The following is a 19287-nucleotide window of genomic DNA, read 5'->3' as shown; positions in this document are numbered from 1 at the left end:
TATCACTTATATAATTATTTGTGACTGACATTAAGGTGCATATCACTTATCTATTCATGACGCTATTCAAACGCATTGTATAACATCTGTATTTATGACACTGTGACATTAAAGTGCCTATAACTTCTAGTTCTATATTTGTGACATTTTGACATCAAAGTATGCATAACTTCTATATTTGCTACACTTGACATAAAAAAGCATAAAAACAAAGTGTGTACAACTGTTATATTTGTAGCATTTTGACTTTTAGTGTGCGTAACTTCTATTCTTGTATCACTTTGACATAAAAAGCGTATAACTTTTATATTTGTGACACTGTTGTTAAAGTGTAAGTAAGTTCTGCATTTCTGATACTTGAAATTTAAGTGTGTATAACTTTTATATTTGTGACACTTTCAAATCAAAATGCATATTCAACACACATATCTTATTCTTTAAAAACTTCTGTTTTTTGTGACACTTTGACATGTAAGCACGTATAACTTCTAAATTTGTGACACTCTGACATTAAAGTGCCTAAAACCTAGTATAGATATATATATATATATATATTTATTGTCTTTTGTTGAAAAATTTGGGCAAATCACACTCTATACACAAACAGGCATAGTAAGTCCCTAGATGTCGGTCTCAGTCCTTCTCTCAACTGGTATCAACATGTAGAACCTGTCCACCATTGTTTAATGTATTGTTCTACTTTTTCTTGGTGTAAGAGATTCGTCTGTGTCAATCATATTGTAAAACACTGTGCTGGCAAACAAAAACAGGTGCATCTGCAAACACAAATTCAAAACATACAAAATTACATGTCACATGCACATACAGGGAGAGAGAGAAAACAGATAGGCCCGCAGGCAGAGAAAGCAGATAGAAGACACAAATACAGAGAGCGAGAGAGAGAGGGAGAGAGAGACAGAGAGACAGAGACTGACACAGAGAGAGACAGACAGACAGAGACAGAGAGAGAGACAGACAGACAGAGAGAACACTGAACACTGAAATATCTGATGTCATTAGCTGTAAAGCTCTAGTGACATAGTAGGTACAAATCAGAACAAAAATGGTGCAAAACAAATAAAATGGAACAGAAAGGAAAAACATAAAGTAAACTAAACTACTAAAGACAGAGACACACACACACACACACACACACACACACACACACACACACACACACGCACAGAGAGAGAGAGAGAGAGAGAGAGAAAGAACTCAAACTAAAACATTAAAAAGAAAGAAAGAGAGAGACACAGACACAGACACAAAGAAAGAAATAGCCTTGATTATCTCTGTGTGAGACAAATCAAAACATAATAACTATGCAAAAAAACTGGCTGACACTGTGGCTGTGGAATCTTAGTTCAGAAAAAAAAAAAAAAAAAATTGTTGGACCACAGAGAATTGACTGACCCAAGAGCGTGAGGGGCGGCTCTTCATCAAGTAAGCGTTGAATCCCAGTAAGCCAGAACACCACTGTTTATTATTAGCACCTTTGGCCAGAGTGAGGGAGGTTCTTCACAGAGAAACTGCTGATTCACAGGAAGCTGGCACAATGATTAACTCTCTCCATACGAACGGCGAAAGAGACGACGTTAACAGCGTTTCACCCCAATTACCACCGTCAAAATATTGCAAGCGGAAGGCTCTTATACTGAAGAGGTGAATGCTGACAAAGAATACCACAATTCTGACAACGGAAGCTAAAGATTGGGTCATTGAGACACCCACTGGACATCCGAGGGGTCTGTGTCAAGGAGAAGAGAGGACTGGCCGTACTGAGTGAGTTAAAATGCTTATCTGCCAACACGGCGTCTGTGGGAGTCACGGTTCCATTCCTTCTCTCACCCTTTCTCCCAAGTTTGACTAATTGGAGCATTAACGTAAGGAGTAAGAAAAACTGGGTATCAATGGTGAGAATTAAGTTATATGAAATGGGATTTGGTTATGTGGGGTTACAGCAGGGAGAAGAGGATATAAATGGATTAATCCGTACATTTCGATACAGATTAATTGATTGTAGATGGCAAGTATGGTCGTACCACATTCAAGGTAGCGATCGATTTGAGTTTTATAAGCAGTTTATTTCTATGCATTCACGTCCGATTTATCTGTCAATGAAGATGGATAGGCATTTAAAATATAAAATGTTTAGATTTGGGATTTCCGATCTCTCTCTTCATCATTATCGATATAAGAAATTGAATGATCACGATATTATGTCCCTTGTGTAGATGTGCTGAAGAAAATGAACTTCACTTCGTGTTACGTTGCCCTGCCTTAAATGACCTTAGGATACAGTTAATTCCACAAAAATATCATAGGCATCCATCTCTGTTTCGACTTTCCTTGCTAATGTCATCAACAAATGAAACCATTGTAAAACAGTTCGCTATATACTTGTATAAGGCATTCAAAATCCACAGTTTGATATGTGATTAATTGTGCTTTATGTGTGTGCATGTGCATTGCTAGAATTGTAGTTAAATGTTTTCGGTTCACATTGTTCTGGAATGTGACAATTTGTGTTCACTGATCCCCTTCATGAGGGGCCACGGCCTTTATTGAATAAAAATGTTCGTTCGTTCGTTCGTCCCAAGTTTGACTGCAAAATCAAACTGAACGTCTTGTCATTTGGTTGAACCGAGGTCCTGTGTGCAGCATGCACTTGGCGCACTGAAAAAGAACCAATGGCAACAAAAATGTATTTTTATTTGTATTTCTTTTTATCACAACAGATTTCTCTGTGTGAAATTCGGGCTGCTCTCCCCAGGGAGAACGTGTCGCTACACTACAGCGCCACCTTTTTTTTTTTTTTGTATTTTTTCCTGCGTGCAGTTTGATTTGTTTTTCCTATCGAAGTGGATTTTTCTACAGAATGGTGCCAGGAACAACCCTTTTGTTGCCGTGGGTTCTTCTACGTGCGGTAAGTGCATGCTGCACACAGGACCTCTGTTTATTGTCTCATCCGAATGACTAGCGTTCAGACCACCACTCAAGGTCTTGTGGATGGGGAGAAAATATCGGCGGCTGAGCCGTGATTCGAACCAGCACGCTCAGATTCTCTCGCTTCCTAGGCGGACACGTTACCTCAAGATCATCACTCCTCTGGCAAAATTCAGTTGGGAAATCCACTATCATAGGTACGCAAACATTATGCATGCACTCAAGGCTTGAACTTTGGTTCTGAAGGCACTGAAGGATGGGGTATGCTGCTGTCAGGCATCTGCCTGGCAGATGTGGGGCAGCGTATACATGGATTAATCCAAACGCAGTGAAACCTCCTTGAGAAACTATTTCTTTTCTTCTTCTTCTTCTTCGTTTGTGGGCTGCAACTGTGTATGACCATTTTTACTCCGTTTTCTAGGGGAGAGGTGGGGGGTGGGGGGTGGGGAGGCATGCTTGGCATGTTCTTGTTTCCATAACCCACCAAACGCTGACATGGATTACAGGATCTTTAACATGCGTATCTGATCTTCTGCTTGCGTATACACATGAAGAGGGCCCAGGCACAAGCAGGCCTGCACACATGCTGACCTGGGAGGTCAGAAAAAATCTCCACCCTTTACCACCCACCAGGCGCCGTTACCGAGATTCGAACCTGGGACGCTCAGATCAAAAGTCTAACGCTTTAACCGCTCGGCTATTGCACCCGTCGACCACCACAGTTTATTATTAGAACATTTTGCCGTGGCAGCGCACCTGACATTTACTGTGTGAGGACACACTGCATGTTGGCCCACACCTCATTTCAACACTGCTCTACACTGCAGGAAGATAAAGAGCACTTTGTGGCACTGCCCTGTAAAATTATCTGCCCTTCACGCTGCGCTATTTCATTCCCCTCCCCTGCTGTGGTGCACACAATGAATGCGTGTCCATGCCAGATGATCCAGTCAACTTTGTCTTCTTCTTCTTCTTCTTCTTCTTCTAGTTCTACTTACTATTATTATTATTATTATTATCATTATTATCATTATTATTGTTAGTATAATCATTGTTATCATCACCATTATTAACATCATTTTCTTGATGATGATGATGATGATGATGATGATGATGATGATTATGTACTGTTTTTCCTCTTCTTCTTCTCATCATTATTATCATCATTATCACTGACACTTTTGAAAGAACCCATCCTTTTTCCTCAGTACAGAGACCAGACTCTTAAGAACTTTACAAACACAGGGTCATTTGCACAACAGCCTGTCTTCCTGGGTAGAACTAGCTGACCGACAGCGGCCCTGGCTTAGGCACCCATCATTTGTTTCTTGTGTCAAGCAAAACTTCCTTTGCATTAGCTGTGCTTGACTATGTGTGTATACATATGTATGCGTACATAACTACATACATCATTACATGTATATGAATGTGTATTGTGTGTGCGTGTGTTTATGTAAGTTTGTACCTGCCTATGTGTGCATATGTGTTAGGATAGCTGTTAGATACACATGTATGTTAAAATGCATGTATGCAGTGTGTGTGTGTGTGTGTGTGCGCGCGTGCGTGCGTGCGTGAGTGTGTGTGTGTAGTCACATTTTGGTGTGTGTATGTAACATAGATATAATGTTTTTATGTTAACAAAAGCGTTTTTGTAAAGCACCTAGAGCAGATTTCTGGATAGTGTGCTATATAAGTATCCATTACTATTATTATTATTAAATGTTTTGGGGCTTTGTTTCAGAAGTGAAGGGTTTAAGCTTGGTGTTAAGCAAAATTCATGAAGTTCGTAAGGAATCGGCTGCACCAATTAGCATTCTTGAGCCGACTTTAATTCTGAGCAGGCTGACTCTACCTGATGTCATTGTCCATTATCATTATGAATGTTGTGTCTTTTAAGTTGTTGCTGAATTTTCGCAGAATTTTTTTCATTTACGTAACTGACATATGATCATGACTGCATATGATTTACTGGTACACTACAATTTCAATAAAACAAACCCTAGAAATGACAGTGTTGCTTTTATAATGCCACAGTTTGTCATAATTTGCGTTCTCGTCTCACAAAGTCACTGAGGTCTTCACCATTCATGACGGAACTTCCATGATCAGTTTAGTCAGAAGCAAAACAAGAAGGATGTAATATCTGAAGAAGAAAAATCAATAATGAATTACGACAGCTGATGGCTACATCAGAATTCTGTCCGGAAGGCATGACAAGAAAATGGATAGTTTGCTGCTCCCTTGATCCACACTCACACAGACTAGTTTAAGTGCCAGAACCTGTTCCGTGTATACACACACACACACACACACACACACAGAACTAGAAGATCAATGAATGCATCTCAAAAATCCAATAATCCAATGGCACTTTTTCGCGGGTCGTGGAAACGTTTCTCGTGTAGACACACTTCACAGATCAATGTATAGATTCTAAAAATTCAATAATTCTTTGTGGGTTATGGCAACATAAAAAAAAACCACAACAAAAAAAACGGTGCCCCCTACTACCCCTTAGAAAACATCAACATAGCTTTTAAATGCAGAAAACAAATTTTATCACATATAATTATTATGTAAAAATCCTACTGTAGAAGTGGGTGTATTCTTCTTCTTCATTCGTGGGCTGCAACTCCCACGTTCACTCATATGTGCACGAGTGGGCTTTTACAAGAATGAGCATTTTTACCCCACACTGTAGGCAGCCATACTCTGTTTTCATGAGTGTGCATGCTGGGTATGTTCTTGTTTCCAAAACCCACTGAATGCTGACATGGATTGCATGATCTTTGGCATGCGTATTTGATCTTCTGCTTGTGTATACACACGAAGAGGGTTAAAGCACAAACAGGTCTGCACATATGTTGACCTGGAAGATCAGAAAAATCTCCACCTTTTACCCACCAGTCGCCGTTACCGAGATTTAAACCCAGGACCTTCAGACTGAAAGTCCAACACTAGCCACTCGGCTATTGCACCTGTCAAGTGGGTGCATGATACAGAACTGCTGCCCACAAATGCATGTGGACTGAAACTGACTTAGCAAAACGGTGTTAGCTGAGTATCAACTGAAACTGACATAGCAAAACGGTGTTAGCTGAGTATCAACTGAAACTGACATAGCAAAACGGTGTTAGCTGAGTATCATATGATAAGGTTTAAAAAATAAAAAAAAGTTAAAGACCCCATAGCCTTTGACTTCCTTAGAGGAAGTGAATTCATACAGACATAGGAAGGTGGTGGTCCAATCCACTCCTTCAGCCATTTCAAAATTCAGCCTTCCCCTATCAAACTTAGGTGCCCATTCACATGTGAGTGGAGTAACTTGCTGGCACTGCTTTTCCTGGCCTGTCTGCGTTGCTCTGCTGCAGCGATTCTGTTGGCCTCACAGGATTTGGCGCCTTTGTGGACAGCTGAACGCCACTTTGGTCTGTCCATTGCATTCAGCTCCCATGTGTCGTGGCGGATGTTGAAGGCCTTCAGAGAAGCTTTCAAAGTGTCTAGAGGTAACGCGTCCGCCTAGGAAGCGAGAGAACATGAGTGTGCTGGTTTGAATCACGCTCAGCCGCCGATATTTTCTCCCCCTCCACAAGACCTTGAGTGGCGGTCTGAACGTTAGTCATTCAGATGAGACGATAAACCGAGGTCCTGTGTGCAGCAGTAAAGCGCTGTTCCCAAAGGACACGACACCATGCCGAAACGAGGCCTCAAAGTCAAACCTGATCACCGGTGAACGCTGGATCTGAACTCCAACACCAAAGTGATTCTGCCATGGCGCCCCGATACAGTGTATTTTGTATTTGTATTTTCATTTCTTTTTATCACGGCAGATTTCTCTGTGTGAAATTTGGGCTGTTCTCCCCAGGTAGAGCGCGTCACTACAATACAGCGCCACCCATTTTCTTGTATTTTTTCCTGCGTGCAGTTTTTTTAATTTGTTTTTCGTAGTGAAGTGGATTTTTCTACAGAATTTTGCCAGGAACAACCCTTTCATCGCCGTGGGTTCTTTTACATGCGCTAAGTGCATGCTGCACACAGGACCTCGGTTTATCGTCTCATCTGAATGACTAGCGTTCAGACCGCCACTCAAGGTCTTGTGGAGGGGGAGAAAATATCGGCGGCTGAGCCGTGATTCAAACCAGCGCACTCAGATTCTCTCGCTTCCTAGGCAGACGCATTACCTCTAGACACTCTGAAAGCTTCTCTGAAGGCCTTCAACATCCGCCACGACACATGGGAGCTGAATGCAATGGACAGACCAAAGTGGCGTTCAGCTGTCCACAAAGGCGCCAAATCCTTGAGGCCAACAGAATCGTTGCAGCAGAGCAACGCAGACAGGCCAGGAAAAGCAGTGCCAGCAAGTCCCCGACAGCCGCCACCATCCCCCGTCCACACTGCGTCAGAACCTTCCGGGCGCGGATTGGCCCGACCAGTCATCTGCCCACCCACCGAGCCCAACCCACCCACTCCCAGGATGACTAGATGGTCCTCGTCGATCCCAACGGATGAACCACACCTCTAGGCCATCACTCCACACTGTATACATCTACGTATCATAATTACACATACATAATGTTGTCCCAACTTCCCCACACCATCTTGTCCCTCCTCCATTGCTCCCTCATGCAATCAAAGTTGACCAAAAAATAAATAAATAAATAAATAAAAACAATAATAAAAATAATAACAATGCACAAACTGACAGACAACAGATGCAAATCATAACACAAGGTGACTCAAAACAATATAATTAAACAACAGATACCACTTCATCGCCATGAGCACTGAAACACGTGCTAGCAGTCCAACATGCCAGAGGGACGGTGAGGGTTGGGGGTGTGAGGAGAGGAGGAGGCAGAATGGGGGAGGGAGGAGGGGAGTGGGGGGGGGGGGGGGAGCACTGTCTGACCAGCACGATGAGGAAAGTGGAAAAACAACAACAACAAAAGCCACAAAAACACCACAACACAGTGTGGAAAGTGGAAAAAACAAACAAACAAAAACACCACAAAAAAACACCACCAACATAAAATCACCACAACACAATGGCAAAGGAAAGATGTAGAAACTATGAGAGGAAAAAAAAAAAAGTGACAGCAGCGTCCCATTGTCAATCAGTGCAACAAACACGCATTGTGTTTTTTCACCTGCTGCTCTGCGCTGACGAAGGCTTCGTCATCACTCTGATCTGTTGTGGAGCCAGGACCTGTCAGATAAATCATCATGGTGAGAATAATAATAATAATAATAATAACAACAAAAATTAATGATAATGATTGTAATACCAATGATGATGATGATCATCATCATCAATATTAACAATAGTCATTATTTTTCCTTTTAATAATGATAGTGATGATTATGGTGATGGTGATGGTGACAGTGATGATGGTGATAATGATGATGATGATGATGATGATGATGATGATGATGAAGATGATGATGATAATAATAATGATACTGATAATAATAATAAGAACAAGAACAACAACAACAAAACAACAACAAAAACAACAACAATATAGCGCCAAATCAAGTAAACCATCCCAGTTTGTTTTTGGTTTTTTTGTTGTTTTTTCTTAATTCTGGGTTTCACTGAACTTGCAATAATATGTCAATATATGCTTATTTATATAAATGTATGTTTACCTAAATAGTACCCAACTACATTTTGCTTATTTGAAATTTCAATTTTGATTCAGGGTGTCATGGAACTGGCAATGTAACTGCAGATGTACATATATATATATATATATATAGAGAGAGAGAGAGAGAGAGAGAGAGAGAGAACTCAGAACTCAAAAAAAATTTTATTCAAGGATTAAGATTTTAGGCATAGCCTATTCTTCCAATCTGCCCTTGAGAGAGAGAGAGAGAGAGAGAGAGAGAGAGAGAGAGAGAGAGAGAGAGAGAGAGAGAGAGAGAGAGACTAACAGAGCATATAACAGTACGTTTCAACATCCATCAAAAAAAAAAAAAAGCACTGAAATCCAACTAAATGAAAAAACACTACAAACAAATTATCACTCCTTCCTTTATCATTTTTTGTGCCCTTCTCAGGAGTGTGTTTAAGTTTTATCATGGTCAGAATGTAAGGGAAAGAACTGATTCATTTCTATTTTAAAGCCAAATTCGGTGCTGACAAAGCATTTCCAGGGAAAATGACTTTTGTTTCAAGTTTACCATTGACACACAGTTTCAATTTCTCAAGGTGGTGTAACCGTTTTGACAAATACATACATTACACCATATTATCTGCAAGACAGATGCCCGACAGCAACCTAAACCTCCACGTTAGTCAGGCCTTGAGTGCATGCATATGTATATGTGTACTTACTACTATCAGAATGAATTTCTTCTATAGAATTTTTCCAGAGAACAACATTCGATATTGATGCCATGTGTTCTTTTTCAGTGCGCCAAGCGTGTGCTGCACAAAGGATATCAATTTATTTTCTCATCCAAACAACTACATGCTCAGTAGCAGGAATTGAACCCAGTCCCTCTTGGACACAGTACTGGCTCAAAAAAAAAAATCAAAATCATTTTTAATCCAAGAAACCCTATTTGGGTACATGGAAACACAAGAGAAAAACAGGCCCACATCCTCGAGACGTGCCATCGCATGAAGAAGAAGAGAGAGAAAATAAGAAAATAAAAAAAAAGGGGTGGAGCCCTAGGAAAAGAAAACCTGCAGGGCCCACATGCACAAATGCAAATAAACAATCATCAATTCAATATTGAATATAAGGAGTAAAAAAAAAAATTTTTTTTAAAGAAAGAAAAACAAGAGAGGCAAGGCCTTCATTCAAGGCTCACTTGTGATCCACTTAAAAAAAAAAAAAATCTAATCGTTGAAATGTGTTCTGCATTTGTTAGTATAATAAGCCTTTGGGTTTAAAAAAAAAAATTATAAAAAAAAAGAAGAAGAAAAAAAAATCCCGACGGCAGATTCAAACAAAAGCATCTTAACCATTCTGCCACCTTCCTCTCTCTCTCTCTCTCTCTCTCTCTCTCTCTCTCTCTCGCAGCCACACACTCACACACACACACGCACACACACACACACGCACACACACACACACACACACACACATGAAACGCAGGGTAATTATACAGACTCATGTTGTGTAAAAACACACGTGAGCCAATAATCTGAATAAACAGAACCTAAGATCTGTGTCATGAAATGAATACCTGTAGGTAACGTGAAGGTTATAGATAGCTCAAGTGCCTTGCGAAAACCTACCACCTTGGCCTGTGATGAATGTACATGATGAGTCACCTTATCTTTTTCTCTCTCTCTCTATTTTTATTTTCATTTTTATCTTCTTCTCTTTTTTTTTATAGATTGAACTGGGGGGTGTGGGGGGGGGATCTAGTGTGACTCATTATGTTGGGGACACAGTGTCAGCCATTCCACGCCCTGTCACACAAGTCTCTGTGTGTGTGTGTGTGTGTGTGTGTGTGTGTGTGTGTGTGTGTGTAGCATGTGTATTCAAAATTTTGTTTATGAGTGTGTGTGTGTGGCATGAGTATTTGCTTATAAGTGTGTGTGCGCATGCATGCGTGCGTGCATGTGTGTGTGTGTGTGTGCATACATTCCTGCATGCATGCATGAAAGTCTCTGTGTGTTCCTGTGTATGTGTCGCTATGTGAGCGTGCACAAACACATACACACAGGTGCCCACCGTATTTTGTATGTCTGCTGAAAACAGTCTGCTAGGGGAAGAAGGGATGAGCGCAGTCCTAGGTGAATAAGAGACAGACACAGACACAGACACTGGCACAGACAAACATTTTCTTTGGTGTTTTTTTTGTTTTGTTTTTTTTTTGTTTTTTTTAGGGGGGGGGGGGGGTGTTGGGGGGGAGGGGGTTCCTCTCAGCAAGACTTTCAATAAGCTTAAAGCACACTGAACTAATAAGCAGCTCTTACATATTCGTATGAGTCATCTGTTCAATAACCTGAAGTCAAGGTGAAGTATGTGTGTGTGTGTGTGTGTGTGTGTGTGTGTGCATGTGCACACGTGGGCGTGAGCATGTTTGTGTTATTGCTGTTGTTATTGATGATATATTGGTGTTGTTGTTGGTGGTGGTGGTGGTGGTGGTGGTAGTGTTTTGTTGTTTTCTCTGGGGAGTTGGGGGTGGAGGGGAGGGGGGTGGGAGGGTCAACAGCAGAAGAGTCATGCTCAGCACACATAAAAAAAAAGACAGAAAAAGAAGCAACAGGAAAAAAACAAAACAAAAAAACACCTCCACAGACTTGCATACAACTAAGGGAGGATAAACAACAACAAAAAATACTTCAGGTTAACGAGTGCTGCAGAAGGGTGAACGGACAATTCACACCCTGGTGAATAGTGCTTTGAATGTAGGTACTTCAGAGGCAGGAATCTGTGAAGAGCTGAATGCACGATCGGGTCGGTGTGTGTGCAACAGCTGCCTGGCAACTGTGCCTGCTTGTGAATGTGAATGTAGTGTCTGTGTGCATGTATGGCTTGTGTGAGTGTGTGTGAGAGAGAGAGAGAGAGAGAGAGAGATCTTCAGTTTAACGTCTAGTCACTAGAAGCCTTGTTAGAATGTGTGTGTGTGTGTGTGTGTGAATCCAGTGTTGATGAATGCATGCATCTGTGTCAGAGTGTGTGTGTGTGTGTGTGTGTGTGTGTGTGTAAATCCAATGTTTACATATGCATGCCTCAGTATCTCTGTCAGAGTGAATGTGTGTGTGTGTGTGTGTGTGTGTGTGTGTGTGTGTGTGTGTGTGTGTGTGTGTGTGGCTGGGTGGATGTTTGTGAATCCAGTGTTTATATATATGCATGCCTCTGTATCTGTGCCAATGTATGTATGTATGTATGTGTGTGTGTGTGTGTGTGTGTGTGTGTGTGTGTGTGTGTGTGTGTGTGTGTGTGTGGATCAAGTGTTTAGATATGCATGCTTCTGTATCTGTGTCAGTGTGTGTGTGTGTGTGTTCATTTGCGTGTGTGCATGTGTGTATGTGTTATGTGTGTGTGCATGCTTCTGTATCTGTATCATTGCGTGTGTGCACACGAGTGTGCATGCATGCATGCATGCGTATGCACACACCCACACGCAAGTGTGCATGCAAGCATGCACATGTGTCAGTGTGCATGCACATGCATAAATTCTCACATGTGCACATGTGTTCATGTCAAATGTCTTAAGTTCTAATTGCACAGTCTGCATGCACATTCTTTTTTTATGTTCTCACACTTGAAGTGTATTCAGTGCACAGTGAGACAGACCCTTTCACTGTGGGTCCCCAACACATGGGTTGCTTTTTTTTGCTTTTTTTTTTTTTGCTGCCCCATCATCTGCACCGTTTCAGTGGCATTACTCCCACGCCGCTCATTTAGATTCCCCCATACACGGCCACACCCGGTTGGTCCGTCGCAGTTCCAGCGTCGGCAGTCCACAGGGAACCATCGATGTTAGATCACCAGGAGGCCACACACCAGAGGAGACCCTGCACTGCTGCTGAGTCACTTCGGTGGTGTTCAGTGGTGCCTGTTCTGTTTTAACATACTTAGGACACCACCTACTATGCCCCCTACTAACGACAATAATGGCTTAGTCGCAGAGCCAGACTGAGTGAGCGTCCCTCCCAGAGTGGAGACCGTCACCACATCCCTCAAACAACAGCCCCCCATGAATCTGCCGACACTGACGACATTGACAGGACTCACCCCAAGCACGGAAGTGGAGGGGTATCAAAACTGAGGTCACCATGAGAGCAGGGCATGAAAGACCACAGACTTTGAGACTATTAATTTTTGTTTATATTGATGACGATGAAGGAGGAGGTGGATGACGATGATGATAACGATGTTGCTATGGAGGTCCATTCTGGTCTGGGACTGCGTGACAAGGCTGTACTCTACGCTTCCTGTCATAATGATATCCCGGCGTTAAACAGGCCCGAGAGATACAGACACTTGCAGTGTTGGTCAGGTAATTAGAGCAACACACCCAAAGACGCATCCTTGAAGTGGATGACACTCAACTGTGTGGTCCCAGTCTCCCCATTTAAGCCCACAGCACGCTCAACTCTGGGTAGGAGCCGGCCACGGGCTGAAAAACCCACCTCCGCTGGGAATCGAACCCGCGTCCTCCCAGCCGTCAGTCCGCGACGCTAACCACTTCGCCACAGCACCTGGTACATGGGTTGCTTTTCTACTGCGTTCCTTCATGGGTTTTGTTGTACTGATGACTGCGACTGAAGTTATTGAAGTGGGTGTGCGTGTTGTGTGTGTGTTGTGTGGTGTGGTGTGGTGTGGTGTGTGTGTATGTGTGTGCGTGCACGCACGATGTGTATGTGTCACTGTGTGTGAGTGTGTTCGCATGTGTGTGCATGTGTGCTTGTGTGTGTGTGTGTGTGTGTGCGTGTGTACATATGCATGCCTCTTTGTATCTCCTTTGTGTGCGTATGTGCGTGCGTGGGTATGTGCGTGTGCGTGTGTTTGTGTGCGCGCGTGCACACGTGTGCGGGTGTGTATGCGTTAATGTCTGTCTGCGCGTACATCCACATGTCCGCATGTGAGTGTATGTGAGTACACTCCATGCATGAGTGTGTGTGCATGTGTGTCAGTTCGCAAGCACATGCGTGAATTCTCATTCATCCACATTAGTACATGGGTTGCTTTTCTGTTGTGTTCCTGGGTTTTGTACTGATGATTGCAACTGAAGGTACTGAGGTGTGTGTGTGTGTGTGTGTGTGTGTGTGTGTGTGTGTGTGTGTGTGTGTGTGTGTGTGTGCATGCGAGCATGTGTTTGCGTGTGTTTGCATATGTGTGTGTGTGTGCGTGTGTGTGTGTGTGTGTGTGTGTGTGCATGCGTGCCTGCATGCGTTAAGGTCTGTCTGTGCGTGCATCCACATGTTTGCATGTGAGTATATGTGGGCATGCTCACACACATGTATCACTGTATGTGTGTGTGCTCTTATTATGCACACACCAATTTTCCCACAAAAAAAGCTGATGTCCAAGACACATTGAAACCTGTAGATAACACCTTCAGCCACCTCAAAGTGAATTTCAAAATAAGCCTCCCCCCCCCCACCCCCTCCTACCATGCACATACACACACACACACACACACACACACACACACACACATGTATACAGAGTTCTTACCAAGGAGTACAATAAGACCTGTAAGATCTGCACCTAATTAATGATTATGCTTAGACAGTTTGAAACACATGCAAATGATTAAAAATAAAATAAAATAAAAGGAACAGTTCTGAAGCATTCTGTTGTCCATTCACAAAAGTGCATATGTATGCACACACACACACACATACACACACACACACACACACACACTCACATGTACACACATACACTCACACACAAACACAAACTAAACAGAGATATAATATAAATCATTCTTTTCTCTCTCTCTCTGAGTCTCTAAATTGAGTAATATCAAATAATTCTGAACTGTATGCCAGATGCTGTATCAAGTATAATCCCCTCATACCCCCCACCCCCCATCCACTTTACCTCTCCATCCTATATATATCCTAATCCCTACACACGCAAGTGATACTGATAGGTAAAACTAGTTTTTTTGGGTTTTTTTTCAAATGGGCTGAGTTAGCTGAAAACAAACTGTGAAATGGGGTTGATAGCTGCGATTATTACAGGAACAAACTCTAAAAGAAAATTAGTTTCAAAATATGTCTTTCATAAGGTCCACTATATTACAAAGACAACACAAAAAACTGCCACTATTTAGTATGCATGATAGTCATGTCCAGCTATGACCACCAGGGGGTGTATTCAAGAGAACATCTTGCCTGAGGGTAAATGTGTACCTGCGGGCAATCTGCCTGAGGCAAGGCAAACTGCCCGAGGGTAAGCAGTATCCAGTATTCATGAACACAAGAGTCTACCCGTGTGTCTACAAACCCGAAGGCAATTTACCCTTGCTACCTGCCAAGGGTGACTGCCCAAGAAGCAGAGGTAAATATGGTGGATCCTTTTGCAGCATTTTCTTTCTCTTTTTTTTTTTTTTTTTTTTTAAGGGAAAACAGGCATGCTTTACGGATAGCACATGTTTTGCTAACTCTCTCTACAATGTTCCGATCTGTGGTGCGATGAGAAGTGAAACTGAGAGCATGAGCAGACAGGAATCATTGGGATTTTTTTTTTAAAAAGACGATGGGTTAGCTGTCTGAGCGAACCGTGTGTGTCTTGAAAACAAAGATAACTTATCCTTCAAGGTAAACTGTACCCACTGGTCCCAACCATGTCAAAGATAACTTGCCTGAAGGCAAAATGAATTTTGTCTCGCATACGGCCCCAGAACAGCAGAGGAGGCATCTGCTGTCCTGACTATCTGGGCTAGAATTTGATTATAGTGGAGAATGTCTTCCCCAAGTTACATATCCACTCTCTCGGCCATGAGGGTTTTAGGACAATCAGCGTTGGGATGGTTCCTAAAGGCCAGCTAGCCCCCAAGGCTGAAGCACTAAGAGCCAGAGCAATCTTCCCTCCTAATTTCATAGTCCTTCACAAAAGACTAAGCTGTAAATGATTTCCAGTGCAGTGGAGAAACCATTGATCTCTCACTTTGTTGTTGGCCCAACAGTAACAGTGGAAGCTTACGTCAATCTGTAATGTAAGCTGAGTGTTGAGCCTTAACTATTTAGTGCAAACTCATATCAACTCAGTATCATTACACAGATATCAGTGTCTTGTCATCATTTAATACGTGCCATGATGTGACATACACCATATATTTCTTTTTCCATCAGATCAACTAAACTCTATAGGCTGAAATACTAGCATTATATACCATGTGGCTGAAAACAAGATGGGGAGGGGAACGGAGGCTGAGGGGAGGTAAGGGGGCCGGGGGTGGTGGGGGTGGGGTGGAGAGGAGCTGGAGGATGGAGGGGTTGGGAGGAAGAGGAGGTAAGGGAGGGGGTTAGCTTCATGGTTAAAGATCCAATAGTTTTGTTTTTTTAAGGCCATCAGGGCAGTGAATTCATGTCCACTGGGTCTACGGCATAGCATAGGAAGGCGGGCCCCAATCCTCTCCTTCTGTCATTTAACCTTCTCCAACCAGAGTCAAGTAATAATAATAAAATAATAATATTATGCAGGCTTATATAGCGCTGTACCCTTATCTCAAATGGGGCTCACAATAAGATATACAAATTTAAGACAAAGTGGCATAACAATATGCATAAAAGATAGAATAAAATGAAATAAAATAAAATTGAATAAAATAAATAAAAGACATAGTCTCGCATCACATTTGCTGACATACGTATTTCAGACTACTTCACATCATGCGCTTAAATCTACATACTCTTAAAACAGAATAAAAATGAAATAAAATAAAACTGAATAAAATAAATAAACAGACACAGTCTCACATCACACTTGCTAAAATACATATTTCAGACTATCTCATCACGCTGACTAAAATCTACATACTTCAAACTAAGTGACACACACACACACACACACACACACATATACATATATATGTATACATACACATGCACACACATATATATATACATACATACACATACACGTACATACACATACATGCACACACACACAAACACACACACATATATATATATATACACATACATATGTATATATACACATACATACATACATACATATATATATACAAGGTACCCATTCACACCTGGGTGAGGTGAGGAAAATTCAAGTAAATTGCCGTTCCCAAGGACACAACACCACGCTGAAAAGGGGCTTCAAACTCTGATCACTGGTGAACACTGGATCAGACGATCAATGCCTAACTGGTTCCGACACGGCGCCTAAGCGGGGATGGGAGGGGTAGGCAAGGAAAAATGTTTACTTACTAAGAGGAGGACTAGCTGGCTGGTTGCGGCCATTCACTGCCGGCGTGGACGTTGCTTTGGGATCGTGAGCAGCTGCCGATATATCACCGTCGGTGATAATCAGCGGCGTCAGGGGCTCCAATTCCCGGGGCTCCATCTTGGCAGGGGACTGCTGGGACAGCGGTGGTGCCGGACTCTGCACCGGCGCCACCTTCTGCTCCACAGTCATTGGTTCTTGCTGCTGCGCCTCGTGCATGGGCGACTTCTTGGCCGACTTTGCCTTGACAGGGGACTCCGAGGGCTTGGACTTGGCTTTTTTGGGGTTCTCCTTCTCTGGGTCATGTTTCAGACTTGGTTGAGAGACCTCCCCCTTGAAAGGTGGAGGTTCTTGTTTAGGGGTGGTGGTGGTGGGGAGGTCAGGGTTGGGAGGGGTGGATTCCTGGCTGGAAGACTTGGACACCTTGGACCCCCGTGAGGAGCGTTTTGGGGAGCGTTTTGGGGAGGGGGATCCCTCCCCCTCCTCCCCCTCAGCGTCCCTGGCGTGCTTGCCTTCCTTCTGCCCTGAAAACCAAAGCAAGGTGTAACAGTGTTGGACAGAGTTAATGTTCCTCTTTGCATGTTGTAATAACTTTTTTGTTTGTTTGTTTGGGGGGGGAGGGGGGGCGGGAGGAGTGGGGGGGGGGGGGTTGGGGGGAAGTGCTCCAGATTTATTTGATGATGAATAATAATGATCTATTCAATAAAAGGCAAATCATGCATGTCTTTTTTGTTAGTGTTGTTTCACTTAGTCTTCAACACACACACACACACACACACACACACACACACACACACATCCCCACCCCCACCCCAACTGACGATCATCAACAGTATCATAGCAGCAACTGCTCAACTGAACATGTTAATAATTTTGCATTTTTTGCACATAACTGCTGTCAGAATTATTTCATAAACAAATGTAAAGAATGAAGTCATAAATATATATATATATATATATATATATATACACGTGATGCAGTGACTCAGTGACCGTGGCCAGTTTGGATCTGCTTATAGCACTGAGTATAGTAGTTCACAAATGATTTCTCATTCCTGTCTCTCCTAGTGTTACACAAATTACCAAATTTGAGTGCTGAATGTACAGTTCAGTTCATATTTAATTGATTTGATGTATTAAATTTCCTTTCTTCATCTAATCCAGTTGCCACAATTTACATTCTTATTTACCTGCTGCTTTGTCTTGGACTAGATGGGGGGGGGGGGGGATGCTTAATTTTCGCTTGGTGGTGATTAAAAAAACAAACACAAAACAACCACAACAAAAACTAGCCTTATTTATTTTCCCAAAGCTGATCTGCAACTGGTGTTTAGCTATCCCTAATATTCGCCCCCTTTTTATGCATTGTGCCAAAGGATATCAATGACTGTCTGTAGCACTGGAGGGGTGGAACTGAAACCCAGACTACATGCGCTGACATATGAATGTATGAAATATTAAATAAAGTCTGAGCAGTTCATACCCATTCGTCCTGACATTCAACAATCATCAAATGGCACCCCAGAGACCGCAAAACACTCCACACGTTTCCGGTCTCGTCGTTCTTGAAAATGTCGTCTGCTTAGCTTAGTCCTGGAGTGTTATTTTTAGTCTTCGTGCACGTCTCCTTCGACGCCTTAGTCAGTTCAACGGCATAGTTGTTTTTTTAGTTGTTTTTTTTAATCCGATTTCTTACTTAGCAGAGATGCTTTATTACTGATGCGCGTCTAAAAGTTAACATGAAAGTACATTCAGGCTTTTTATCTCCAAATTCCCGCCATCTTGAATAAGATTTGCAATCGTCTGCTTCACGAATAGGTCTGTGGGTATATATTCTGAAATAACATCCACAACAAGACTGTCCTGGGGTATGCGGTGTTGCTGATTTGTAAGATTTAACGTGTCCTTGTTTTTTTCGAGAATGATTTGGTTTTATTTAGCTTATTAAATATAATGCACCCTTCAGATCACCTCCCATTTGATACTCGCCCTTGTGTCGGAATCGAGATAACATTTCTACGTCGGGTCGTCAAAGTACACAATCAGAAAAAAAGTGATACGAACGTATTGGCCTACTTACCCATAGCACAGTCTTTTACAGATCAGAAAAGCTCCATAGACTCCAGTCTTGTTTCAGAAAAAAATAAACACGAATGACAATGTTTTAACACGACTGACAGCGCTTGATACTCATGTTTGGGTTCACTTCGTTTTCGTGTGTACATTGAGGAAAGCCGACTCGGCGATTTCGCTTCAAAGGGGTGTCAGGATTGTCATGTCAGCCGAATAATAACGCATTTTTTGCAATGTTCGTCGTCTTTTGGAACTACGATGCTTCTTGTCGTTATCTGTAGACATTGATATATTGACGATATTGTTTCGTCAGTTTGAATTTAGAGATACAAAACTTCCCGTGATCCAAAGAAAAATAAATAATATAAAATAACCCGTC

The 19287-nt window shown here is 42.3% G+C and overlaps 1 protein-coding gene across 3 annotated transcripts in view; it reads right to left on the bottom strand.

Moving 5' to 3' along the window:
- Window positions 1–19047, bottom strand: part of LOC143293897 (uncharacterized) — a 61599-nt gene extending 42552 nt beyond the window's left edge. For all 3 annotated transcript variants that reach the window (XM_076605245.1, XM_076605246.1, XM_076605247.1), the window contains exons 1-3: window positions 18916–19047; window positions 16820–17359; window positions 8094–8152 (exon numbers count right to left, since the gene is read on the bottom strand). In XM_076605245.1, coding sequence (XP_076461360.1) covers window positions 8094–8152; window positions 16820–17359; window positions 18916–18919 — 603 coding nt within the window. In that variant the 5' untranslated portion in view covers window positions 18920–19047. The remainder of the gene's footprint in view (window positions 1–8093; window positions 8153–16819; window positions 17360–18915) is intronic.
- Window positions 19048–19287: the final 240 nt, after the last annotated feature.

This window comes from Babylonia areolata, chromosome 19 (genome assembly GCF_041734735.1).
Source record: "Babylonia areolata isolate BAREFJ2019XMU chromosome 19, ASM4173473v1, whole genome shotgun sequence".
NCBI lineage: Eukaryota > Metazoa > Mollusca > Gastropoda > Neogastropoda > Buccinidae > Babylonia > Babylonia areolata.
This window is presented reverse-complemented; position numbering and strand designations above follow the sequence as displayed.